Source organism: Drosophila subobscura, chromosome O (assembly GCF_008121235.1).
Source record: "Drosophila subobscura isolate 14011-0131.10 chromosome O, UCBerk_Dsub_1.0, whole genome shotgun sequence".
In the NCBI taxonomy this organism is placed as follows: Eukaryota; Metazoa; Arthropoda; class Insecta; order Diptera; family Drosophilidae; genus Drosophila; species Drosophila subobscura.
In genome coordinates this window covers 483,588-511,496 of record NC_048533.1, presented here as the reverse complement: position 1 = coordinate 511,496, position 27,909 = coordinate 483,588, and the positions used below count along the sequence as shown (strand labels likewise).

Below are 27,909 nucleotides of genomic sequence, written 5' to 3'. Positions count from 1 at the left end.
TTTGCACATTCTCTCATTCCACACTCATTCTAGTACGGCTCTTGGGGAGGGGGGCGAGCTAAAACAGCGTGTTGGCGTGAGAAGTGATGTAGATGTAGATGATTACATATGTAGAAAATATGTAAAATGTCAAATTTGAAAAAAAAAACCACAAAGGTAGAAATGTACTACTGAGTACCGGGTATAAGAATTGTGACCCTCCGTTTGGTTATAAAGTTTACTAAACTGAGAAAATTTATACACAAGACACGGATAAGACAGATGCACACGGAAGGAGCTGACTTTAAAGTAGGCAGCAGAAACATGACAAACATAATGCCAGCTAGAAAAGCAGTAGTTTGAAGTGGATATATGCACTAACTGAATTAAACTGCTTCTGTACTTCATAAAGCATTTTAATTGGGTTAAACCCCAAGTTCTACTATATGGACAGAGTAATTCATTAACCAGTCTTTTGTGGTATAATAATGTGGTAAACCATTTGGTGCTTGTTTCTGTTTGCATGTACATATGTATAGGTGCAGCTCAAATTATATAACAAATCTTAGAGTAAATATGTACATACATAAGTACATACATATGTACATATGTATATGTACTTAAAAGTCAACAACTGCACTAAAGTGTTATGCACAAATGAGTGTTAATCATGGAAAGAATAAAAAATAGGTAGAGAAAGAGAGAAAAATAAACTTGCATTAAAAGGCTGTTAAAATTTACCAAAATCTCATACTCTCAATCATTTTGAGGAGAATATATTTTGGAATCCTAATGGTGAACCTTTAATGGAAAAAGGCACTTTCTAGGGGGATAACAATATTTGAACAACAATAAAATACATGTCCAGGAGATGAAAAAATAACCTAATCCCTTCCATAACGTTTGAGTTGTTTGTGATATTTAGTTATACAATCTATAAGCCACAAAATGAACAAAGAAACTAAACTAAAATCCGTCATTACAATGCAAACATTAGATTCAAAGACAGCTAAAAAATTAATCCCTGACATGTAAAGTAAGCGTTCTTTCATGCATCTTTTTTTACAAAGAAAGAGTAAATGTAACCCGACAGCCTCCCGACCGTTCGGTGATTTTCCGAAGGCCAACATACGGCAAGGAAGAAATGCACGCATCGAAAACGTTTCAAGCAAACGCATAGAAGAAAACAAAACGAGAAGGGACGTGTGAGACGCTTCTTACGCGTCACAACTTTTATACCCGGCACTCAGTACTACATCTGCAACTTAGCGGTTATTTGTAAAATTTTACATTTTTTCTTCATCTGTCATCTACATACATCAACAACACTACTCACGCCAACACGCTCCTTTAGCTCGCCACCCTCCCCTAGAGACACACTCTGCAGAGTCAGGGCAGAGTCGCGGCAGAGGCAGCGGCAGAGACGTGAGGGGCAGAGGCCATAAACTGCGCGAAGCAGAGTGTGCTGCTATAAGCTGCGGGACGGGGTGGGTTTGGCCACTGAAAATTTCTTCATTGTGGCTATAATAATGATCCAATCGGATCCCAATTTGGTGATCTGATAGATATGGTCACTCCCTATGGAATGGCGTTTTTAGTTTTCTGTTATCTTCAAAATTGTATTGGGAGGTTTTTGCCCTTTTGCGGGGGAGTAAGGGGGCGGGGCTCATTTTTGAAATACACTGGTTTCAGTGTGAGCATACAGCAGTCTGGTGCCAAAATTTGGTGGCTCTAGCTCTTATAGTCAGACGGACAGACAGACATGGCTCAATCGACTCGGCTATTGATGCTGATCAAGAATATATATACTTTATGGGGTCGGAAACGTTTCCTTCTGTGCGTTACATACAACCGTTATCCGCACAAATACAATATACCCTATTTACTCTTCGAGTACCGGGTATAATAAATTGATTTTGTGTATCCTCTCTATGCTCATATATTTCCATCCTGGTCAAAAGCAATTTACAGTACACAGAACTACCACCTATTCAGGAGGACTGGGTGCAATGTGCATCCATCAGAATCAACACCGCGCTTGGAGAGCTTACGATCGCTGCCGCCTATTGTCCACCAAGGCACAATGCGAGAGATGAGGAGTATGCTCAACTTATAAACCTACTTGGTAGTAGATTTATCATCGGCGGTGATTTCAACGGGAAGCACTTCTGGTGGGGCTCCAGAGTCAAAAACCCCAAGGGACGAGCGCTATACAGACAGATACAGTCTAATAACCTGAACTGTTACTCTACTGGTGCGCCAACTTACTGGCCGACCGATGCGCAGAGGGTTCCAGACGTTCTGGACTTTGCAATTTCCCGTGGCGTGGACCCAGGAATAATACAAACTGCGGCAGACGAGGACCTCTTCTCTGACCACAGTGCGGTTAAACTGCTCATAAACGCCCCAGTAATGATGAGCTCAGCGCCCAAGAGGCTTGTCTATAGAACTACCGATACTGCTAAGTACCAAAGCTGGATGATTAGAAACACCAACTTAAATCCAATCTTAGACAGTGGCCAGGATGTTGAGGCTGCTGTTGACGCGTTTACCAACAATATTCACCAAGCAGCTGCATATGCGGCCCCGACAATTAGTCATCGGCACCGACCTAGGATCCTTGACAGGGAAATCCGCCTATGGAGCCCCCAGATCGCCGAATTACTACACGCAAAACGCAGACTCAGGCGAGTCTGGTTCCTAACAAGGAACCCACGTGACAAGGCATCCTTGAACAGAGCCGCCAAGTCGTTAAAGGAGTTGCTCATCAGTCTGAGGAGGGAGTCCTTCGACAATTTCCTGGAGGAGCTTGAACCCAATAAACCACAACACAATGTGTGGCAAGTCACCAAAAACATAAAACGGCCAACAAAAAGGGCAGTCCCAGTTAAAAACATGGACGGCAGCTGGTGCAGGTCAGAGGCGGATAGGGCTATCGCGTTTGCACAACATCTGGAGAGCGTCTTCACTCCCCGTATTAGATGCACACCTGATAAAATCTCCGAGAATTGCCTCTTATCGTCCGATCAGTCTTCTGGCGACGCTCTCCAAAATACTCGAAAGAGTATTCTTGCGTAGAGTGTTGCCAGTATTGGACGAGGCTAATTTGATCCCCGATCACCAGTTCGGCTTCAGGCGTGGTCATGGAACCCCGGAGCAATGCCACAGAATCGTCCAACGTATCCTGGACGCTCTTGAGTGCAAGAAATACAGCAGTGTTGTAATGCTTGATGTTAAACAGGCATTTGACCGAGTCTGGCACACCGGGCTACTCTTTAAAATCAGGAGGAATCTACCGCTGGCCTACTACGCGTTCCTTGTCTCATACTTGGCTGACAGACAATTCTTAGTGAAATGCGGAAATGCGAGCTCAACACTGAAGAGCATCAGAGCTGGCGTCCCCCAAGGCAGTGTGCTCGGCCCACTGCTTTACACTGCAGACCTGCCAGTGATTGAGAGCCACCGCTGATACACCGGACGAGGCCTCTCAAATAATGCAAGCAGAGCTGGATTTAGTCAACAACTGGCAGAGGAGGTGGAACATCGCGGTCAACAACGATAAGTCCACAGCCACCACATTCGCGTTAAGGCCGGGTAACTGTCCAGCTGTATACCTGGAAGGGGTCATTATCCCGGACGAAGAAACGCCGAAATACCTTGGTATGACACTAGACAGGAGGCTAACCTGGAGGGCTCACCTGCTTAAGAAAAGAAAGCAGGCGGATGACAAGCTGAAGACACTCTATTGGCTGATTGGCCGCAAAAGCAAACTCAACCTGCGGTCGAAGCTGCTGTCTACAAGGACTGCCAAAGCAAGTAACCGGCGGATCATACGTATTTTCCAAAATAAAGCCCTCCGAATTGTCGGTAATGCACATATTTATCACGACAATGCCACAATCCACAGTGTCCTCAACATACCGTGGGTAACGTAAGTGATCACTGAGAGTAGCACCAGGTACCTCACACGTCTGCACCAGCACGATAACAACCTAGCTTTTGGCCTGCTGGACAACAGCACAACCTCAAGAAGACTTAAAAGAGATCACCCGCTGGACCTCCCCTGGATCTAAGCAGCTAGACATAACAAAACTATTCATAATAACATAATTATAAGATAACTGAAATCAGATTGCCAAGTACCCAAAGAGGAAATTTAATAATTGTCTGCAAAAGACAGATCTTAAATAAAACGAGAAAGGACGTGTGAGACGCTTCTTACGCGTCACAACTTTTATACCCGGCACTCAGTACTACATCTGTACATTAGCGGTTATTTGTCAAATTTTTAAATTTGTTCTTCATCTGTCATCTACATCAACAACACTGCTCACGCCAACACGCTCCTTTAGCTCGCCACCCTCCCCTATAGACACACACTGCAGAGTCGTGGCAGAGGCAGAGGCACAGCCGTGTCAGGGCCATAAACAGCGCGAAGCAGAGTGTGAATGCTGCGGGACGGGGTGGGTTTGGCCACTGAAAATTAATTTTTTCATTGTGGCTATAATAATGATCCAATCGTATCCTAATTTGGTGATCTGATAGATATGGTCATTCCCTACGGAATGGCGTTTTTGGTTTTCTGTTATCTTCAAAATTGTAGATTTGGGAGGTTTTCGCCCTTTTGCGGAGGCGGAAGGGGGCGTGGCTCATTTTTGAAATACACTTGTAACAGTGTGAGCACACAGAAGTATGGATGCAAAATTTGGTGGCTCTAGCTTTTATGGTCTCTGAGATCCAGGCGCTCAACAAGACGGACGGACAGACGGACGGACAGACAGACATGGCTCAATCGACTCGGCTATTGATGCTGATCAAGAATATATATACTTTATGGGGTCGGAAACGTTTCCTTCTGTGCATTACATACAACCGTTATTCGCACAAATACAATATACCCTATTTACTCTTCGAGTACCGGGTATAATAAATTGATTTTGTGTATCCTCTCTATGCTCATATATTTCCATCCTGGTCAAAAGCAATTTACAGTACACAGAACTACCACCTATTCAGGAGGACTGGGTGCAATGTGCATCCATCAGAATCAACACCGCGCTTGGAGAGCTTACGATCGCTGCCGCCTATTGTCCACCAAGGCACAATGCGAGAGATGAGGAGTATGCTCAACTTATAAACCTACTTGGTAGTAGATTTATCATCGGCGGTGATTTCAACGGGAAGCACTTCTGGTGGGGCTCCAGAGTCAAAAACCCCAAGGGACGAGCGCTATACAGACAGATACAGTCTAATAACCTGAACTGTTACTCTACTGGTGCGCCAACTTACTGGCCGACCGATGCGCAGAGGGTTCCAGACGTTCTGGACTTTGCAATTTCCCGTGGCGTGGACCCAGGAATAATACAAACTGCGGCAGACGAGGACCTCTTCTCTGACCACAGTGCGGTTAAACTGCTCATAAACGCCCCAGTAATGATGAGCTCAGCGCCCAAGAGGCTTATCTATAGAACTACCGATACTGCTAAGTACCAAAGCTGGATGATTAGAAACACCAACTTAAATCCAATCTTAGACAGTGGCCAAGATGTTGAGGCTGCTGTTGACGCGTTTACCAACAATATTCACCAAGCAGCTGCATATGCGGCCCCGACAATTAGTCATCGGCACCGACCTAGGATCCTTGACAGGGAAATCCGCCTATGGAGCCCCCAGATCGCCGAATTACTACACGCAAAACGCAGACTCAGGCGAGTCTGGTTCCTAACAAGGAACCCACGTGACAAGGCATCCTTGAACAGAGCCGCCAAGTCGTTAAAGGAGTTGCTCATCAGTCTGAGGAGGGAGTCCTTCGACAATTTCCTGGAGAAGCTTGAACCCAATAAACCACAACACAATGTGTGGCAAGTCACCAAAAACATAAAACGGCCAACAAAAAGGGCAGTCCCAGTTAAAAACATGGACGGCAGCTGGTGCAGGTCAGAGGCGGATAGGGCTATCGCGTTTGCACAACATCTGGAGAGCGTTTTCACTCCCCGTATTAGATGCACACCTGATAAAATCTCCGAGAATTGCCTCTTATCGTCCGATCAGTCTTCTGGCGACGCTCTCCAAAATACTCGAAAGAGTATTCTTGCGTAGAGTGTTGCCAGTATTGGGACGAGGCTAATTTGATCCCCGATCACCAGTTCGGCTTCAGGCGTGGTCATGGAACCCCGGAGCAATGCCACAGAATCGTCCAACGTATCCTGGACGCTCTTGAGTGCAAGAAATACAGCAGTGTTGTAATGCTTGATGTTAAACAGGCATTTGACCGAGTCTGGCACACCGGGCTACTCTTTAAAATCAGGAGGAATCTACCGCTGGCCTACTACGCGTTCCTTGTCTCATACTTGGCTGACAGACAATTCTTAGTGAAATGCGGAAATGCGAGCTCAACACTGAAGAGCATCAGAGCTGGCGTCCCCCAAGGCAGTGTGCTCGGCCCACTGCTTTACAATCTTTACACTGCAGACCTGCCAGTGATTGAGAGCCACCGCTGATACACCGGACGAGGCCTCTCAAATAATGCAAGCAGAGCTGGATTTAGTCAACAACTGGCAGAGGAGGTGGAACATCGCGGTCAACAACGATAAGTCCACAGCCACCACATTCGCGTTAAGGCCGGGTAACTGTCCAGCTGTATACCTGGAAGGGGTCATTATCCCGGACGAAGAAACGCCGAAATACCTTGGCATGACACTAGACAGGAGGCTAACCTGGAGGGCTCACCTGCTTAAGAAAAGAAAGCAGGCGGATGACAAGCTGAAGACACTCTATTGGCTGATTGGCCGCAAAAGCAAACTCAACCTGCGGTCGAAGCTGCTGTCTACAAGGACTGCCAAACCAAGTAACCGGCGGATCATACATATTTTCCAAAATAAAGCCCTCCGAATTGTCGGTAATGCACATATTTATCACGACAATGCCACAATCCACAGTGTCCTCAACATACCGTGGGTAACGTAAGTGATCACTGAGAGTAGCACCAGGTACCTCACACGTCTGCACCAGCACGATAACAACCTAGCTTTTGGCCTGCTGGACAACAGCACAACCTCAAGAAGACTTAAAAGAGATCACCCGCTGGACCTCCCCTGGATCTAAGCAGCTAGACATAACAAAACTATTCATAATAACATAATTATAAGATAACTGAAATAAGATTGCCAAGTACCTAAAGAGGAAATTTAATATTTGTCTGCAAAAGACAGATCTTAAATAAAACGCGTCACAACTTTTATACCCGGCACTCAGTACTACATCTGCACTTTAGCGGTTATTTGTCAAATTTTAAATTTTTTCTTCATCTGTCATCTACATCAACAACACTGCTCACGCCAACACGCTCCTTTAGCTCGCCACCCTCCCCTATAGACACACACTACAGAGTCGTGGCAGAGGCAGAGGCACAGCCGTGTCAGGGCCATAAACAGCGCGAAGCAGAGTGTGAATGCTGCGGGACGGGGTGGGTTTGGCCACTGAAAATTAATTTTTTCATTGTGGCTATAATAATGATCCAATCGTATCCTAATTTGGTGATCTGATAGATATGGTCATTCCCTACGGAATGGCGTTTTTGGTTTTCTGTTATCTTCAAAATTGTAGATTTGGGAGGTTTCTTTTGCGTACGCGGAAGGGGGCGGGGATCTTTTTTGAAATACACTGGTTTCAGTGTAAGCATACAGCAGTCTGGAGCCAAAATTTGGTGGCTCTAGCTCTTATAGTCTCTGAGAACTAGCCGACAAACAAGACGGACAGACGGACAGACAGTCAGACAGACATAGACTCGGCTATTGATGCTGATCAAGAATATATATACTTTATGGGGTCGGAAACGTTTCCTTCTGTGCGTTACATACAACCGTTATTCGCACAAAGACAATATACCCTATTTACTCTTCGAGTACCGGGTATAAAAACCGCTAAGGTACAGATGTAGTACTGAGTACCGGGTATAAAGTTGTGACGGGTAAGAAACCTCTCACACGTCCCTTCTAATTTTTTTGATTTCTCCTTTATTGTGTATCTAGTCTTGGATCAAATTTCAGCGGTTGCTTTTTTTTGGTCAAGTTTCAGAGGGTGCAATGATTTTCTGCATAGCTTTTAAATAAAAACAGCGATGTTTCGCATTTGGGGATACATTGTTGATCAAAATATTATTTTTCGTGGCACACTGGCCATTTTACTGATATCACGGAGATTCCTGGTACCCTTAGCACTTTCAGGGTACCACAGCTTCGGAACCTGAAGCTAGTTTTCCTGCTGCTGTATTCTTGGCTTGGCATACTTTTGTTTTCTGCATAAACACAAATATCGATACTAGAACATACATAAATTTGTCAGGAGTTGCCCAATGTTGGCGAAGATCGCGGCAAGGCCTTTGTTTGTGTTTCACTGATTGCAGTAATAGCCAAAGATGTGTGGGGTGACTGAAGTGGTGGCCAATGGAATCGTGTAACAGCAAAACATGAAGGGGAGCTGCTGGCGGTTTGGTCCAGCCCAAATAAGCTCCTGACAGTTCCTTCTTAGCATACAAGATAGCGAGAAAAACAAATCAATTACAAGTAAAAAAGGAGTAGTCCTTAGTCTTGTGTGGGTATTTATAGCGTTTATGTCTCTTACGGGAACACGATTGATTGCTTACAAAAAGCAAATGCCGCCCGAGCCTTTAAAAGCAAAGCTTAAATTTGTATTTGATTTGCATGATACAAAAAAGTTTTTTATAATAAAAAAATCGAAAACTAATTTCAAGCAGCAATTTGCTTTTTCTTTTTAATACTTTTGCCTATGCTACACGTTGTGGCATGCAACGACTGGCCTGTTGCCTGCCCATTGATTCTCTGACTACAAGAATGTGCAAAGTATTCGCCTTATAACTGTTGCCAAGTTCAAAGTTCGACCATGACAAATAAATCAACAATTAACTTGAATACTCATTAAGTCAACTCCTCAACCATCCCACCATCTTTTCCTATTTATCATTCCCCATTCATTTTAAGCCTCATTCCCCTGTTTTGGGGTGCTTGGAAATTTGTTTGAAATTAACACTTCCAAAGGCTTTGTTGCCTCTGCGTTTGTGGGATGGTTGATGTCGTCTACCATAAGTTTGACAATGCGCCGCCCTTTTCAGAGGCCAAGCACCGACAGGCCTGGCCTCGAGTCTGGTAGAAATGGCAGTCCTGGCAGCAAATTATAACAATTAGTTGTCAAGAAGATGCTTATTGATTTTGCTGGTCAAGTGACATTTTGGGGAATTCGAACAATCTTTTTTAGAGAGAATCGGCACGAACATTGAACTCGAGGGCGAACCGAACCTGTGGACCGAATTGAACCTATTGCCACCAGAAATTGGGATGTCATTCACCGCTTGATGAGCTGCCAGAAAATCATCGAAGCTGAAAAGTCAAGGAACGTGTCCTACTTATGGACACATTCAAGTTGCGGAGGTGCATTGACTTTCCAACTAAAAATAAAATACAATTCTCATATTTTATGGGAAACAAATGAACACATATTTCACTGAGAGATATTTAACTAGTAAAAAGTTTTTACTAAAATCCAACCGAAATGTTATTATTTATTCATAATAAAGAAATTCTTTTGATGGTTGTCGAAGGTCTTTCCATGCTCTGTTCCTATTTACCTGATAACTATTCTCTTGCATAAAAAACTAAAATATTTTTTGAAATAAAATAACTATCTTCTTTCCTGATTAAACCACATCTTTTTATACGCGGTACTCGACGAGTTAATAGGGTATATTGTATTTGTGCACAATGAATGTAACTCACAGAAGGAAACGTTTCCGACCCCATAAAGTATATATATTCTTGATCAGCATCAATATCCGAGTCGATAGAGAGATGTCTGTCTGTCCGTCTTGTTTTTCGGCTAGTTCTCAGACTCTATAAGAGCTAGAGCCAGAGCTAGTGTATTTCAAAAATTAGCTTCGCCCCCCTTCGCCTCCGCAAAGGTCGAAAATCTCCCACAGCCACAACTTTGAAGATAGAAGAAAACTGAATTAAGATCAGATTGGATCAATATTATACCCAGAATGAAGAAATTCATTTGAAAAGGCTAAACCCACCCCGTCCAGCAGCGGCTCTAGGTGAGGGGGGCGAGCTAAAAGATCGTGATGCGTGAGAAGTTATGTAGATGACAGATGTAGAAAAAAATGTGAAATGTCAAATGTATAATTCGAAAAAAAAAATACAATAAGGTACAACAGGTACACTGACTGAGTACCTGGTATAAAAGTTGTGACGCGTAAGAAGCGTCATACACGTCCCTTCTCGTTCTCTCTCTGCAGCTGTCTCTGGAAAATCCTGATGGCCACAAATCCTTATAAATGGCTATGACAAATCCAACTAATAGGCGACGTGCGAGATAAAACTCTTGTCAAAACGCCCCGGCCCGTACCCGTGCCAAAGCCTCCATTGAAAGTCATCAAGAACCTGCGCGGACCATCGTGGCACGTTGCCGTTTCTGCCTTAATAAAATAGATGTTGGTCGGTTCTTCTGTTCGCCGGGTTTTTTCCAGTAATCGGCTTTGGGCAAATAATGTTGTGAACTTATTTCTACCCAAGTACGTCCCCCAGGGTCACATTTGAGGTCGGGATGGACCCGCTGGCCACTCAGGCACTTGTGGTTGGCCTTGGTGGACATTTTGTTTTGTCAAGAGATCGACTTGGCCCATGCCAATGCACTATGGGTAAATAGCCCGAATTTTTGGCATTTATGTAATTTTTTTTTGGTAAAATATTTGAATGCGACTTAACTTTTCTGATTCCAAAATATCCATATAGAACAAAACTGGTTTTAGAAGATTTTTACCTAGTACCAAATGTTTTTTGCGCACTTTTAAAGTCGGCTTATTTGAGATGCTTTAACTTGTGAAAAAGTGCGGGAAAAATTGAGCAACTTCCAGCTGTAATTGTAGCTCGATTACAAAGTTTATATACAAGTAAAAATATGAAAATAACAGGTCGAGGCATTCAAGTTAATTGTTAATACAGGTTTTTGTATGGTTGTGTGTAGTTATTTAATTGTCCAATGTTTTGTTCGTGTGTCTTTTTAGCTTGGTAATAACAATTGCACGTGTTTTCTGTGGAATATTACTTTTGCACAGCACACCACTGCACAGAAGTTCAAGTTAGTTGTATTAACCAAATATTATAGAATCACGTGGTGTTAATGCCTTTTGCCCGTTTTTGCCCCTTTTCGAAAAATTTTAAATTTTGCAGATGCCTTTGAGTTTACTCATGCAGCGCTGCTGTAAGTTCTAAAATGTTTTAAAGGATCTTTTATCATAATTCATCTTTTGAATACCTTTTTTTATATTAAATACGACTTAAATGGGATCCAGTTTGTATGTGGGCAAAGGTAGGCGGGGTCCAAATGACTACATTTTTTTTTCCGAAATTCTACTTTAGTCTAACGAACATTCATGCCAATTTGTAGAGCTCTAGCTCTTTTGGTTTGGTTAATGCCAAAAAAACGGTCTTTTTACCCATAGTGCAATGGGCGAATCTTATTAAAACAACTCTGTGGTGGTGCCTGGAGATATGCTTTAATTTGCGTTAAAGCTCGGGAAGTGTAATTACACCTCAACTCGACACTCCAGCAAATCTCACATATGTTTATTTACTGCCACGAGAGCTCGGCAAATACTTGAGGCACGGCACGACACCATAAACAAACAGCACAGCCCTACCCCATTATTGAGCCAAATTAATTCCTACAAGCCAGTTAGTTAGCTGCACACTACACTCGGCAAAAGCGCAACTTGAGGCAAATTAAATTTCTAAAAAAGGCAGAAAAACGACGAGTGGGGGAAAAAACTAATTTTCCTTGGCAAATAAGCTTAAGACAAATTTTTTACGCTAGATTAATGAGTTCTTGGAATTTAACGTTTTCGTGCAATAAATATTTGCACTGCCCTAAAAGAAAAGGAAATGAAGCTAAAGGAAAGAAAAAGCCCCATATCAAAGTTAATTTTCAATATTCCTTAAGAGTGGGGCAGGAGGCTAGCAACTCTTAACAATCTACAATGTTTCATTATTCAATTCGAGAATTAAGTAAGAAAACTACATTAAGTACCATTCGATTTGTTGACAGCTGTTTACCATTTCTTTCTTTTTTTCTTTCAAATATTTGCCATTGTGGCATTGCCAAATGACGTCGTTTTGCTAAAAATAGCTGGAGAAAATGAATGAAGAATGAACACCCTGAAAAGGAGGAAGGTGTGGGGCGTTGCGTTGGGGCTGTGGCTTAGTCTGAGGGCCAGTCTCATTAGGGCATACATATGTAATTATGAGTATGGTGTTATAAACTGAGAAGTGATGTGGGGAATTTTACCACTTTTTGTTGCAAAAATTAATAACTTATAAACAAAAAAACAAAAAAATAAAAAACGAGAAGGGACGTGTGAGACGCTTCTTACGCGTCAAAACTCTTATACCCGACACTCAGTACTACATCTGTACATTAGCGCTTATTTGTCAAATTTAAAATGTTTTCTTTATCTGTCATCTACATCTACAACACTTCTGACACCAACACGCTCCTTTAGCTCGCCCCCCTTCCCTAGACCCACACAGTGCAGACTCACGGCAGAGGCAGAGCCAGCGGCAGAGGCAGAGCCAGCGGCAGACGGCCAGTGTGCGGCCACTGCGCGAAGCAGAGTGTGAATGAGAGAATGTGCAAAAAACAAATATAAGCTGCGGGACGGGGTGGGTTTAGCCACGGCTATGGCAGAGGCGGAGGAACGGCAGGGGCAGACGCCACACACTGCGCGAAGCAAAAATATAAGCTGCGGAACGGGGTGGGTTTAGCCACTGCAAATTAAATTCTTCATTGTGGCTATAATAAAGCTCCAATAATGCCCCAATTTGGTGATATGGTCATTCCCTTCGGAATGGCGTTTTTAGTTTTCTGCTATCTTCAAAATTGCTGATTTGGGAGGTTTTCGCCCTTTTGCGGAGGCGGAAGGGGGCGTGGCTCTTTTTTGAAATACACTTGTAACAGTGTGAGCACACAGAAGTATGGATGCAAAATTTGATGGCTCTAGCTTTAATTGTCTCTGAGATCCAGGCGCTCAACAAGACGGACGGACAGACGGATAAACGGACAGACAGACAGACAGACATAGACTCGGCTATTGATGCTGATCAAGAATATATATACTTTATGGGGTCGGAAATGTTTCCTTCTGTGCGTTACATACAACCGTTATTCGCACAAATACAATATACCCTATTTACTCTTCGAGTACCGGGTATAAAAACGAAAATCTCCCACACCCACAATTCTGAAGATAAGAGAAAACTAAAAAAATGCCATTCCGTAGGGAATGACTATATCTATCAGATCACCAAATTGGGATCTGATTGGACCATTATTATAGCCAGAATGAAGAAATTAATTTGAAGTGGCTAAACCCACCCTGTCCCGCACAATTTTTATGCCCGGTAATAGAAGAGTAAGTAGGGTATATCGTATAACGTTTCCGACCCCATAAACCATATATGTACATATATTCTTGATCAGCGTCAATAGCCGAGTCTATGTCTGTATACAGATATACATACGGATAACATCAGTCCGTAATGTAACATACCCAGAAAATTAACAGTGCGCACCACTGTTAAGATAACAGCTGTTAAAGTCAGCTGTTTGCTACGAACAATATGAAGTTATCGGAAAACGGATTTTTTTTATGAACTTTAAAGTGCAAAAATTGCTAAATTTACCAATTTAGGTACATTTTTTACAACATTCTTGATTCAGACGGGTATTAAAAAGTTGTTTGCGAGTTTGAAATTAAAATTTGACCTCATAATATTTTTAATGGCTAGTTTTTTAACAAGTCCATATTTGTGACGAAAATTTGTCTTTACAAAGTGTTCGGTTCCCGCCGGAAGCAATAAACTGCATAGATATTGTAGAGTATTTAATTCTTAATCCAATTTATGTTGCTTTTTATTTCGCTTTTCTGCGCCTTCGGAGATATTTAAGTTTTCGTAACATAACCTAAAGTTTGTAAATTCGGAGTTGTTTGCAATGTTAAACTCAGTGAAGAAGAAAGTTGTGGAAGAAGATGTCGATTTGCATTGCATTTAAGTGGCAATACCTGTCACTAGCTTTGAGACCGATAAGGGATATTTGTAGACCCTTTGAAGAACTTTTTTTCACACTTTGTCGATTAAATTGAAACAATTTCACGGAAAACTTGAAACAAATCGAAACGAGAAGGGACGTGTGAGACGCCTCTTACGCGTCACAACAACTCAGTACTACATCTGCACTTTAGCGGTTGTTTGTCAAATTTTACATTTTTTCTTCATTTGTCATCTACATCAACAACACTACTCACGCCAACACGCTCCTTTAGCTCGCCACCCTCCCCTAGAGACACACTTTGCAGAGTCAGGGCAGAGTCGCAGCAGAGGCAGAGGCAGAGACGTGTCAGGGGCAGAGGCCATAAACTGCGCGAAGCAGAGTGTTCTGCTATAAGCTGCGGGACGGGGTGGGTTTGGCCACTGAAAATTAATTTCTTCATTGTGGCTATAATAATGATCCAATCGGATCCCAATTTAGTGATCTGATAGATATGGTCATTCCCTATGGAATTTTTAGTTTTCTGCTATCTTGAAAATTGTAGATTTGGGAGGTTTTCGCCCTTTTGCGGAGGCGGAAGGGGGCGTGGCTCATTTTTGAAATACACTGATTTCAGTGTGAGCATTTGGTGGCTCTAGCTCTTATAGTCTCTGAGAACTAGCCGGCAAACAAGACGGACAGACGGACAGACAGACAGACAGACATAGACTCGGCTAGACTCGACGAAACAGGAAGCAAAGAGGAAGAACAGGAAATTGCTTTTACCAAGTCGCGTAAAATGACGCGAACACCTCCGATGGGAACGGAGCCCCAAAATTACTGGAGAATAAGGGCGAACAGGAGTCGGAAACTCCAAAAAGATGTAGAGCATCGGCAAGCCCGGAAACCCCACTGAGGAGGACACCATCAAAAAGGTCGAAGGGCAATGCACCTTCTTGCAGGACGCATCTCATCAAGTTGGGAAGCATCCTGGACGAACTCATCTACTTGGTAAATGAAAAGAGGCCCATCGTGAGGACGATCAACCGAGGAATGAAGGACTCATTGGCCTAAATGAAGCAGATCCAGGTTGCAGTCAGCGAGAAGCTGCACGAAGAGGAGCAGGTAGTCGCCATCTGCACGAAATGCCTGGAAAGGAATCGCGTGGAATGCAAGGAACTCGACGCTACCGATACACGGAAGGAGAAGCAGCCGAAGCCCGACAAGCGCCCCGAGCGTTGCCCCCGCAGAAAAACGCGTGGCGGAAGCCAGACCAAGGCTGGCCGAAACACCTCAGAAGAAAACACGGAAAAAAGGAAGCACAAAGAGCCCAGAGAGGAAGCGGTTGGTGAATCCGCCCAGTAGAGCACAGAGGCCAGATGCACTGGTCGTTAAGTGCAAAGACCAGGAGTCTTATGCTGAGGTTCTCAGGGCGGTGAAGTCCGACATAGCGATCCTCGAGTTCAGAGACTCGGTATCCGCAATCCGACGAACCGCGGCAGGGGAGCTCCTCCTACAGATGGGGAAGCACGGAGACGGCGCCACTGCAAAACTACTCAAGGCATTTCTGAAAAATTCGCATTGGATGGTCGGTATGCCGAACCCGGCAGAAGAACGAACCCAGGAGGTGCTTCAAATGCCTAGCTTTCGGATATATCGCTGCAATATGCAGAAGTAGCCACGACGAAACAAGCAAATGCTTTAATTGTGGAGGTACGCAGCACAACTCGAGGGACTGCAAACAGATGCCCGCCTGCATCTTATGCACAAGAGCAGGGCTAAAAGACACGGCACATGGCACCCTCAGTAGGGCATGCCCTTTATATGTCAAGGCAGCCAATTCACTCAAAAATGGGCAAAATTAAGTTCCTGCAGCTCAATTTGAACCACTGCAGAGCGGCACAGGACCTGCTCATGCAGACGGTGAGAGAAGAGGACGTCGACGTCCCCATATTGAGCGAGCCACACCTAGCGATGCCACCATACGTATGGATCCAGAATACAAACACTAATTATGGAGCAGCTATCTGGAGCTGTGGAACCTCGCCACAAGGCTTAAGCGCCCGACATACGTCAGTGGGGTACGTCAGAGCAAAGATTGCTGGCATCCACGTATACAGCTGCTACATTGCCCCTAGCTTACAACTTGATGAGTTCGCCAACATACTAGAAGACCTAGCGGAAGATGCACGTAGTCGTTCCCCAGTGATCATTGCTGGCGATTTCAACGCATGGGCGACCGAGTGGGGAAGCACAAGGACAAACGAACGCGGAAGCGTCCTACTGGATGTGTTCGCGACCCTGAGTGTGGTGCTCCTGAATAAAAGAAGCACACAAACATACGTTAAGGGTGATCGTGGATCGGTAATCGACGTTACATTCGCCAGCCCCCAACTGGCACGGAGTGCCACCTGGAAAGTCGCAAGTGTATATACGCATGGTGACCACCGGGCCATAACGTGCTGTATCGACGACGGACCCACCAGACGGACCGCAACCATAAAGCGCACAGCTTGGAAAACGGAGGACATGGACACCCAGTGCCTGCTCCTCATGTTCCGTCAAAGCAGCGAAAGTGAACACGGGAATGCAGAGCAGCAGGCAAAATCGCTAGGTACAGCAATGGAGACTGCCTGCGAAGCCGCCATGGTAAAAAGGCAAATGGGGGGAAGGGAGCACTGGTGGTCGCAGGAAATAGCGGATCTGCGGAGAGGGAGCAACGCAGCAAGACGCGGCTACCAGAGGAGCATGAAAAGAGCAAGGCGGAGACCACAAGACCCCCAAGCAGCCCAGGAAGCGGCAGAAGCGCACTCCATCTACCACCAACAACGGGCACATCTCACCAAGGAGATCAAACGTAGCAAAGCAAACTGCTGGAAGGACCTCTGCAAGGAGGCAGACCTGCAGCCTTTGGCCTAGCCTACAAGATGGTGATGGGCAAACTGGCGCGCAAGGTAATGCCCACCTGCCCGGAATTATTGTCCAGAATCGTGGATGCACTTTTCCCCACGCAACAGGAACTAGCCTACGTGCCCAGACACCGGGAGACTCCCACACCTCCACAGATCGGTGCGGAAGAGCTATTAAAAGCGGCTAAGAGCATAAAGACCGGCAAAGCGCCAGGGCCCGACGGTATACCCGCCATAGCAGTCCGGACGATAGCCACAACATACCCTGAAGCGCTGGCGAAGACTTTTAACCAATGCCTGCATGAGCAAGTCTTCCCCACGGGCTGGAAGCTCCAGAGGCTCGTGCTTCTACCAAAGACTGGGAAGGACTCCGAAGACCCGGCTGGATACAGGCCTCTGTGCATGATCAGCGTAACGGGGAAGCTGTTCTAGCGAATCATCGCAAATCGGCTAGAAGCGGAAATTGACAGCCTACAGGGATTATCTGAACTCCAATTCGGCTTCAGGAAGAGAAGAAGCACCACCGACGCGATCAGAGTAGTGGTGGGTAAAGCCCGCGAAGCCATATCTGGGAAGAGATGGCGCGGTGGCACCAAGAAATACTGCCTGGTAACTACACTAGATGTAAAAAATGCCTTTAACTCTGCGAGGTGGCCAAGCATCATTGCCGCCCTCTCCAGAATTGGTGTATCTGAGTACCTGGTGGGCATAGTAGCTAGCTATTTCAAAAACAGAGTGCTGCTGTTCGACACCTCGACGGGACAAAAACGACGACAAGTTACAGGAGGCGTTCCACAGGGGTCTGTTCTCGGCCCGCTTCTGTGGAACGTCATGTACGATGGCATCCTACGACTGGACACACCAGCCGGCTGCAGCATCGTTGGCTTCGCAGACGACATCGCGGTAGTAGCGGTACATAAAACCCTAACTGAAGTAGAGGAGAACACGAACGAGACAGTCAGACGAGTGATGTGCTGGCTCCAGGAAAACGGCCTCAGACTAGCAGCGCACAAAACCGAATCGGTCCTGATTAGCACTAGGAAAAAGGTAGAGACAGCCAGAGTGGTTGTTGGAACAGACGAAATCAAGTCGTCCCCGGCTATCAAGTACCTGGGAGTCCATCTGGACCACAGGCTTAGCTTCAAGCAGCACCTGGAAGAAACCGGAGTCAAAGCCGGCAGGGCAGCAAGCGTGCTATCCGGCATAATGGCCAACATCGGCGGCCCAAGACAGAGGAGCAGACTGCTCATCTGCTCTGTCGTCAAAGCCATCATTATGTACGCTGCTCAAATATGGGCACCAGCTATGGAGCTCCCAACGTACAGCCGCACCTGCAAAGCGGCCTACCGAAGATGTGCACTGAGAGTCACTAGCGCTTACCGCACCGTCTCCGAAGATGCGGCCCTAGTATTGACCGGCATGGCGCCAATCGACCTCCTCGCCGCTGGAACAACCCGCGAGGCGGAGACCCAACAAAGATGGCAGGAGCGATGGCGTAACACACCCAACGGCATATGGACTAGACGCATAGTCCCGGACATAGGGCCCTGGGTGGGTAGAACTTTTGGGGAGACAAACTTTTACCTAACGCAGCTTTTAACAGGACATGGGTGCTTTAAATCCTACCTACATAAATTTAAATGTGAGACGGATCCGTTTTGTACGCACTGTGCACGGACCATAGAAGACGCTGAACATGTATTTTTTGTCTGTCCAAGATTCTCTGCTGACCGGGAAGAGCTAAGCCTAGACATTGGGAGGCCATTTATAGTCAATGACTTAATGGATATCCTACTTAGCTCGCAAAACAATTGGGATGCCGTGAGCACCTACGCTGCAGAGATCATCCAATCCTTGCGTCGCGCTGAAAGACAGCGGAATCGAAATTCAAATCCTAAATAGGATCTAGTGACGGCTTTCATGCCATCTCCCCCTCGCGAAGTAATACTTAACGGTCGTACCGCGAGAGGGATACGGAGAGTAGGGGGGTTTTTAGTGGGTGAGGTAATTCCAAGTCCCACACTTATCGGCTTTCAATGCTTTTCCCTCCTATACATACAAAAAAAAAAAAAAAAAAAAACATATACTCGGCTATTGATGCTGATCAAGAATATATATACTTTATGGGGTCGGAAACGTTTCCTTCTGTGCGTTACATACAACCGCTATTCGCACAAATACAATATACCCAATTTACTCTTCGAGTACCGGGTATAAAACACTGTGCAGATTGGCTAAATTCGTGCTCAATCGTGCAATTATACTAACGTTGAGACATTTTAAGTATTTCTGCACTGACGTGCAGTGCTATTGTGTCCAACACTCAACAACTTAAAGAAAAGAAGCTGCTTGCAGTATACAAGGAAGTCAATGTAAAAATCCGATTATCTTCTACTTTTAAATTTTTAAAAATCCGGGCACAACTTTTTTAGTTAAATATGGTATTGCTTTACATATTCACATCATTATTTGTTTGATTCAATTTAAAAATAAAATAAAAATTCGATTTTACCCTGAAGAAAACGCGGTGCCACACCCATTTTTTCAACAAACCTTCCTTTCACTATTATAAACTCATATCAAAAAATAATGTTTCGTTTGGAAGTTATTAATTAATGCCACAAAAAGTGGTCAAATGCCCCATAGTGCAGTGTAAGCATATAGAAGTCTGGATGCAAAACTTGGTTGCCCTATCTTTTATGGTCTCTGAGTACTAGGCGCTCATAAAGAAGGACACACGAACAGACATGACTCTATCGACTCGGCTATTGATGCTGATCAAGAATATATATACTTTATGGGGTCGAAAACGTTTCCTTCTTTGCGTTACATTCATCCACTTTTCCCCACAAATACAATACACCCTATTTCCTCTTCGAGTACCGGGTATAAAAACTAGCCATTAAAAATGTTATGAGATCAATTTTTCATTTCAAAGTTACAAACACATTTTAAATACCTGTTTGAGCCAATTGTAAAAAAACGACTTTACTGACTGACTTTAACAGCTTTAACATCTTAACAGTGCGCACTGTTAATTTTTTGGGTACGTAGCTATAAAGACTGGTCTTATTCTTATGTATATCGGTTCCGCATAAGTATTCCTGCTCTGAATGAATTCCCATCAAATCACAAACAATGTCTCCCCGAGAGAGCTTCTCCTGCTGCATAATATGCTTTTGGTTTACTCGGGCAAAAAAACAAAACATAAAATGGCGCATTTTTTTTTGATTCCGTCTCCTTGACCGGCAATGGATTCGAGTCGAGAAAATTGTGGCTTCACTCGGTTGCGGGGAAATATCGATGTGGGGGGATAGATCCCACCCTTCACGTTTATTGGCAGTGTTGGCCCTGGTCAGCGTTTTGACATTGGTTGACCTTCCCACCATCCACCGTCCTGTGTCTCACAATCTCCCAGTCCAGTTGTAATTCAAATATCTGTGTCAGAGGCTTCAGCCGAGGGGTCAGGCTGCTAAGCCAGGCTGATAGGGGCGGGGACGACCCTCTCTGGCTGTTTATTATCCTTAAAGTGAGACATCAACAGAGCCTACCGCAACCTCTGTATGATTTACTTGCCTCAATTGCAGGATCCAACGTTAAAATTTAAAATTAAACAATTTAAGTTACATTTGTAGTACGCAGCCTCATCAGAGAGGTATTTATTATGTGTTTTTGACTTGGAACAAATTAAGTGGTCCTAATACTTTGCTTAATCTCAAGTCGTTTAACTAGTATAAATTTGTAACGAAAATATTTCTTCGAAGAGGCTTACAAAAAGACATTGGCTGACCTTTCCACCATCCACCGTTCTGTGTCTCACAATCTCCCAGCCTAGTTCTCCCAGTTTGTAATTGACACCTCTTGGCAGCATAAGACTTAATGCATAACGTAGAGAGTTAAATTCTTGCATACCAATGTGCACTTTTGTGCACTTTCTCTTTCAATTCAAGTTTTGAGGATGAATCTTGAGGTTTGGAAATTCAGAGTTGTTTGCACTGTCGAACTCAATGAAGAAGAAAATTGCAAAAGAGGATGTCAATTTCCATTTAAGGATCTTTTAAGAAAAAAGCAAGAGATTTTCTTAACCGTTTTTCGATAAACTGGAAAAATGGCACGGAACACTTGAAACAATTGAAAGGAAAATTCTTGTACAGTCCCAAAATTATAATAAAGTTGAGACACTTGCAGTATCTCTGCACTGAAGTGCAGTGCCATTATATGCAACATTTCTATAACTCAAAGAAAGGAAGCTGCTTGCAGTATACAAGGAAGTCAATGTGAAAATACGAATGTCTTCTAGTTTTCAATTTTTGAAAATCGAGCCTCTCATTTTTATATCCGGCACTCGAAGAGTAAATAGAGTATATTGTATTTGTGGGGAAAAGTAGATGAATGTAACGCAAAGAAGGAAACGTTTCCGACCCCATAAAGTACATATGTATATACATATATTCTTGATCAGAATCAATAGCCGAGTCGATAGAGCCATGTCTGTCTGTCCGTCCGTCTGTCCGTCCGTCTTGTTGCGCGCCTAGTACTCAGAGCCCATAAGAGATAGGGCAACCAAGTTTTGCATCCAAACTTCTATATGCTCACACTGTTACAAGTGTATTTAAAAATTGAGCCCCGCCCCTTTCCGCCTTACAAAGGGCGAAAATCTCCCACAGCCACGATTTTAAAGATAAATGAAAACTAAACCCCCCCGTCCAGCAGTTTTTTTTTTATTTTTGCACATTCTCTGTCACTCTGCGAGCTAAAAGAGCGTTTTGGCGTGAGAAGTGATGTAGATGTAGGTGACAGATGTAGAAAACATGTAAAATATAAAATTTGAAAAAACCACTAAGGTACAGATGTACTACTGAGTATGGGGTATAAAAGTTGTGATGTGTACGAAGCGTCCCACACGTTCGTCCTCGTTTTTTTAGAGCTGGAGCAATTTTATAGAGTTGTAAAGAGCGATGTAAAAATATTTGAAAAACATAAATTTGATCTTTATTAAGTAGAAATTTAGCATAAAATACTTTTTTCAATGTTTTTGTGCAATAGGAAATCTGTAATCAAATTGTATTTGCATGCATTCATTTTAATTGTGAAGAAAATGCCGAGTATACCAATGAAACTTGTTACATTTTCATCAAGAAATAGTTTATAAAGAGCAAGAAGTGTTAAACCTTAGAGCAACCCGATTTTATCAGAACATATCAGTTAGTTGGTTTTCAACTTGCTCAAAACACTCTTAAATTGGTTGTCGTATGGCATGGGTTGACACTATATTGTTTTTTGCAACTATGCCCGTATGCAATGTATGGCCAAACTTTGCATACATCATATCCCTTAGCCCTCGCCAGTTGGGCGTCTCGTTTATTTGAGTATCTAACCGCTGCTGGCAGAGATTATTGTTAGTTTCGCGAAAGCGGCAGGACAAACAGACAGTCAGACATCCACATATACAGACAGACAGACAGACATATACTGCCAGTAACCCTTAACATTGCTCTTTGTCTGACTCAAGTGCCATATGTTGCCATGGCTACTAAAGAGTCTCCTTTTGCTCCCTTTTTTGTGGTCCTCATTTAAATAAACCAAAAATGTATGGCATTGGTAGGCATGCACGTACTATGAGTAATTGGCTCACTTAAACTTGGCTCACACGGCTTCAGGACGTCCAGGCAAGTGTGGGTCTATGGGCTTTCGAGGTTTGTCGGATGTTTGACTGCAGATTAGCTCCGTCCCAACAATCGTGAGATTTATACGATGGGGCGTTATGGAAATTGTATTACATTTTTATCGCAGCCTCTCCCAAGCTAACGGAAGTTTAGTTTAATCGAATGTTGTTGTCACGATCCGCCTTAGTCTTTGATTGATTCCCCCCCATTGATAAGGAATGTTCGCCCTAAGCTCCTAGCATGCAAAGGACTCTCTACCTTCCTCTTTACCTGCTGCAACCTTTTTTTCTCTATCTTGAATTTCTCTTAATTTACAGCTGGCAGATGACATTCGCCTTCTTTATTTTTAGTCGCCCTTTGTCGCTGACGCCTTCGCCTCTACCATCTCATTTCCTATTATTCGGGGGGGGCATGGGAAATGGCATCAAATTGAAAATTGTATCAACAGGCAACAAGGCGCTGTCAGCTGAGACTTCGAGGACTTTTAGCACAATTTTAATACCCGGACTTCGCAGAGTAAATGGGTATATTTTATTTGTGCTCGAAAGTTAATTTATGTAACGCACAGAAAGAAACGTTTCCGACGCCATAAAGTATGTATGTATATTCTTGATCTGTATCAATAGCCGATTCGATATAACAATGTATGTATGTCTGTCCATCAGTCCGTCCGTCAGTCCCCATGAGCGCCTAGTTCTCAGAGACGATAGAGCTAGAGTCACCAAATTTTGTGTGAAGACTGTGAAGGAGCGTACGCTCCCCCACATTTTTGCCCTGTTCCCCCTTGTGTCATATTCAATTAGTAGGCGACGCCATCCCGGGAATGAACCCACTTATGTATTTAGTTTTGTATATTTAACTTCTTTTCTCTAGATTTAAGGTCCGACGCCACGAAGGTATTTCTGTTATTATTATAGGCTAAGTGTTTCTATTTTCCTAGTTTTAAGCAGAATTTATCCCCTGAATTTATCATTTCAATTACACGGCCAGAAGCGCCCATAAGAGCCGTGAGTCGTGTCGTCATTTTGGGTAGGAAGGTCTGATCACGCGGGCATCACTGACGTGAGTTGGCATCTCTAGCGAGAGGGCGAAAACGTAGAGGACCAGGCAAGCAGACGTATGACAACTGATAGGAAGAAAGCGCGAATGGATAGCAGGCGACACCCGAGAGAGAGGGCGGACAGCCAATCACGATGCCGGCTGGAGAGAGGGTGCGAAAAGCCGCCGACGCTGAACGCAACGGACCGATCGCCGACCCAAGACAGCCAGCAGAATACCGGCAGAAAGCCCAGGAGCCCGGCCGAGAATTAAAAGCAGAGGAAGTCGATCGCGAGAATTTGAACTGGACGGACGTGCCTGCGGAATAGAAAAGTGAAAAGTCGTGAAGTGCGTGCAGAGAAGCAAGACCGGATCAACGGGACCAGAGCCAGGAGCAGCAGAAGCAACGGGACCAGGAGAGATACCGAACATAAGCAACGGGACCAGGACAGACGACAAGCCAGCGAGGAAGTTCAACGCAGCACCCCCTCCGTCGGAGTTAAGCGCCAATATCCATCGCTAACGGGACGCAAGACGGCGACTCGAGCAGGCACGGTAAGCGAGCCTCACACTGTCAGTAAGGGGAAGCTAGGCGGTGCGATAGGTAGGGAACAAGACAGATGGTCCGCGTTTTACACTTATGGTGCTAAGGGTATCGTGGGGCATTCATTATACATCTCCATTATATTTCGTAGTAGTATTTTTCCAGGTATCCCTTACTTCCCTCCCCCCTCCGCCTCCTCGTAGTTTGAGTGAATGAGTTTGAGTGAGTCCGACGATAGTCTTGGCCTTTACAGACGTTGACTGACGTCCCCGAGCATTCTTTCCCCCCTTTCCTGTAGTATTGAGTGAATTCTCGGGCCCCCAAAGCGCCGTCCGATGATAGTCTTGGCCTTTGCAGACGTTGATTGACGTCCCCGAGTATTCCTTCCCCTCCCTTATCGACCAACGGAGTTCCCTAGCGAACCCTTTCCTCCCCCCTAAACACTCGGAGTCCCCTCAAATTATAAATTTTACTGTAATTTCGACCCTGGCGTGACTGAGATATGTACCCCAGCCAGAAAGCTTCCTTGCAAGACTCATGTGATCACACTGAATCAAGTTTGTGCTAAAAATTCGCCCGCCCCCTTTCTACCACACGTAGGTCGAAAATCTGCTTTATCCACAATTTTTAAGATAAGAGAAAACTAAAAATGCAATTCCGTAAGGAATCAGATCTATCAGGTCACTTAATTAGATTGTGATTAGATTGGATCATTATTATAGCCAGAATAAAGAAATTAATTAATGGCTACTTCCACCCCGTCCAGCAGCTTTGCTTATGCTTGCATGTTGTTGGCATTCTTTCTAGCTCGATTGCATGAGGCAGGGTGGTTAGCTAAAAGAGCGTGTTGGCGCGAGAAGTAATGTCTACATCTACGTCTTTCGCCTGTTGTTAAACTTTTGGGTAGAGCGCGAATTTAGAGGCCAATTCTCTTAGCACTTTGTGCCCAACGGCATGGTAAATTGTCAATGGGGGAGGTGTATCTTCATACACTTTATAGAGGGTTTTGTAATTATTCAAGAGACTTTTGTTGTTTCTGTTTAAATTTGAGCTGCTTTACTTTTATTTGTTTATTTATTGCCCCACAATGCTAGACTAAAATCAAATAATCATTCCGCAACTGTATCCATAGCATCGCCAAACATAAAAGCTGAGCTTCCTTTTCTGTATAAATTGCTTTCTATCTATTCCAGACACAGACACAACCAACTCCTAAGCTCTTTTGGTGGATCTGATGTGCAAGTATTAGAATTCAAATTCAAATTGAAATCGAAGTATGCAGATGGGTCTGGCTTGCCAGTCGAGATTTCGTTCAATATATTTGTGGAGATCTACACTTTCATATTCATTCCTTTCTCTCTAACTCACCTCGTAAAAGTAGAAGGAATTTAAATTGTCAAATTCGGCCGAGTGGCCCGCTGTCGCATTGAGTATCGCCTCCGACATTGCATCCAAGTCATGGCCTGGCGCCGTTGTCGTCTGGACAATTGCGGCCGACACTGTCGCTCTCGTTGTCCTTGTTGCTGTCGTCACGTGTGATATCGCAGGTGTAAAAAATGTCAGATTAACTGCACCGCCGAGGGCGGTCAGCGACCCGACACCCCCACCTGTCAGCTCTAACTGGCTGTCATTGCCCGTCGCATGCTGCTCCGTTTCGGACTGCACCAGCCCTGCCGGAGCGGACTCTGAGGCGGAGGCCAGCGTATAGTAGAGTGAGCTATCGAATAGCCTCAACTGCAGCATGCCGCGGCCGTAGATCCTGTCTCAGCTCTAACCACGTACGGGGTTTTGCCACCCACCTGCGGAAAATGAATGGAAAAAGGGAAATTAAGAGAGTATTTAAAATATGGCTTAGTCGGACGAATACCTAATGGTACATGTACATGTACATAATGGCGCAGAACTTTATTTTAGCCTATATTGTTTATCGTGTGTGAAATAAGCTTTAGACTCTTAGAGCCTAGGATTCCGAAAACAATTATCAGGGTTTCCTTGAACACACAACCAAACCTTCACAAGCAATGTGCCTGCTCAGTGATTTGAAATAATTTATGACACTGCACGATTTTCAAATACTATCATGAACGTGTCTCTAATTAAATTATTCACCCACGAACGCGACTTGACCCCTCTCGGACACACCAGCTCCATCTCCCTTTCATGCAGTTCCACAATTAGCTGACAATCAATGACGCCTTTAACCCCAAAGAGGCCTTAGCCCGAACCAGAGAGGGAGCGAGACGGCAAGAAAGGAGAGAGCTCTGCTAAACTTTGAATCTTGGCACACACTCAGAAATTTATGCATGCATATTTGCCTCTGTCTGGAATCCATCTGTGGCCGTTTTGTGCTCCTTCTTTTGCCATTTCATTCTCTTTCTCCTTCTGCAACTTAAATGGATTAAACACAACTTTGCGGACATTCCCGAAAAACCGTTCCCTATATTCTCTAATAAATGTGATTTCAATGTTATTTTGCACAATGATTTATGCTAATATCAGCAGAGTAGTAGACGTCTGGGTGCCCTGCTTTCTTTTCTGACTATGAAACAAGCGGCAGCAAGCGGAGGGAATGAGCAGCAGAACATGTAGCCATTTGAATTTATTTTATAAATTTATCATTATATGTAGTTCAGCGGAGGCTATTCTAATTTTGATTAGAAACTGGAAATGTTTAAAAGTAGTCGAAAAACTGAACCCAGAGAGAATCAATTGAATTAATCTATCTGCCTACAGAAAATTGCCTTGGCTTTAAACTGGAGTAGTCTTAAATCCTCTTAAAAATATGATTAAGTCTAATTTCAGGTTCTCACTAAACTTTGAAACAACAAAATGCAACAAAATAATTTCATGTAATATTTGTTGGTAAATATTTCAGCAGCAACTAATGAACCTAGCGTAAATTGTTTGTCAAAGAAGAATGGGAAAAAAGAGTTTAGCAAGCAAAGAGTTTATATTTTTTCAGGCAACTGGCTGATGGCCTCTGGCAAATAATTAGGCCCGGGGCTTGGTATGCTGGCGAACCAACCCATTTTGGGCTTTGCTTTATTCGATTTTGGTATTAAAGATTTAGGCTACTGATAATGCGCATTAAATTTACATGCAAAATGGACTAAAAAACGAGAAGGGACGTGTGAGACGCTTCTTACGCGTCACAACTTTTATACCCGGCACTCAGTACTACATCTGCACTTTAGCGGTTATTTGTCAAATTTTACATTTTTTCTTCATCTGTCATCTACATCAACAACACTGCTCACGCCAACACCCTCCTTAAGCTCGCCACCCTCCCCTATAGACACACACTGCAGAGGCAGCGGCAGAGGCAGAGGCAGAGACGTGTCAGGGGCAGAGGCCATAAACAGCGCGAAGCAGAGTGTGAATGCTGCGGGACGGGGTGGGTTTGGCTACTGCAAATAATAATGTGGCTATAATAATGATCCAATCGTATCCCAATTTGGTGATCTGATAGATATGGTCATTCCCTACGGAATGGCGTTTTAAGTTTTCTTTTATCTGCAAAATTGTAGATTTGGGAGGTTTTCGCCCTTTTGCGGTGGCGGAAGGGGGCGTGGCTCATTTTGAAATACACTTGTAACAGTGTGAGCATACAGAATTATGGATGCAAAATTTGGTGGCTCTAGCTCTTATAGTCTCTGAGTACTGGGCGCTCATCAGG

At 44.1% G+C, this 27,909-nt stretch overlaps 1 protein-coding gene across 1 annotated transcript in view; it reads right to left on the bottom strand.

Annotated features, from left to right (window-relative positions):
* LOC117897651 (cardioacceleratory peptide receptor) overlaps nucleotides 1-27,909 on the bottom strand; it is a 60,879-nt gene that overhangs the window by 17,740 nt on the left and 15,230 nt on the right. Inside the window, exon 2 of the mRNA XM_034806628.1 lies at nucleotides 25,602-26,032. Coding sequence (XP_034662519.1) covers nucleotides 25,602-25,976 — 375 coding nt within the window. The 5' untranslated portion in view covers nucleotides 25,977-26,032. The remainder of the gene's footprint in view (nucleotides 1-25,601; nucleotides 26,033-27,909) is intronic.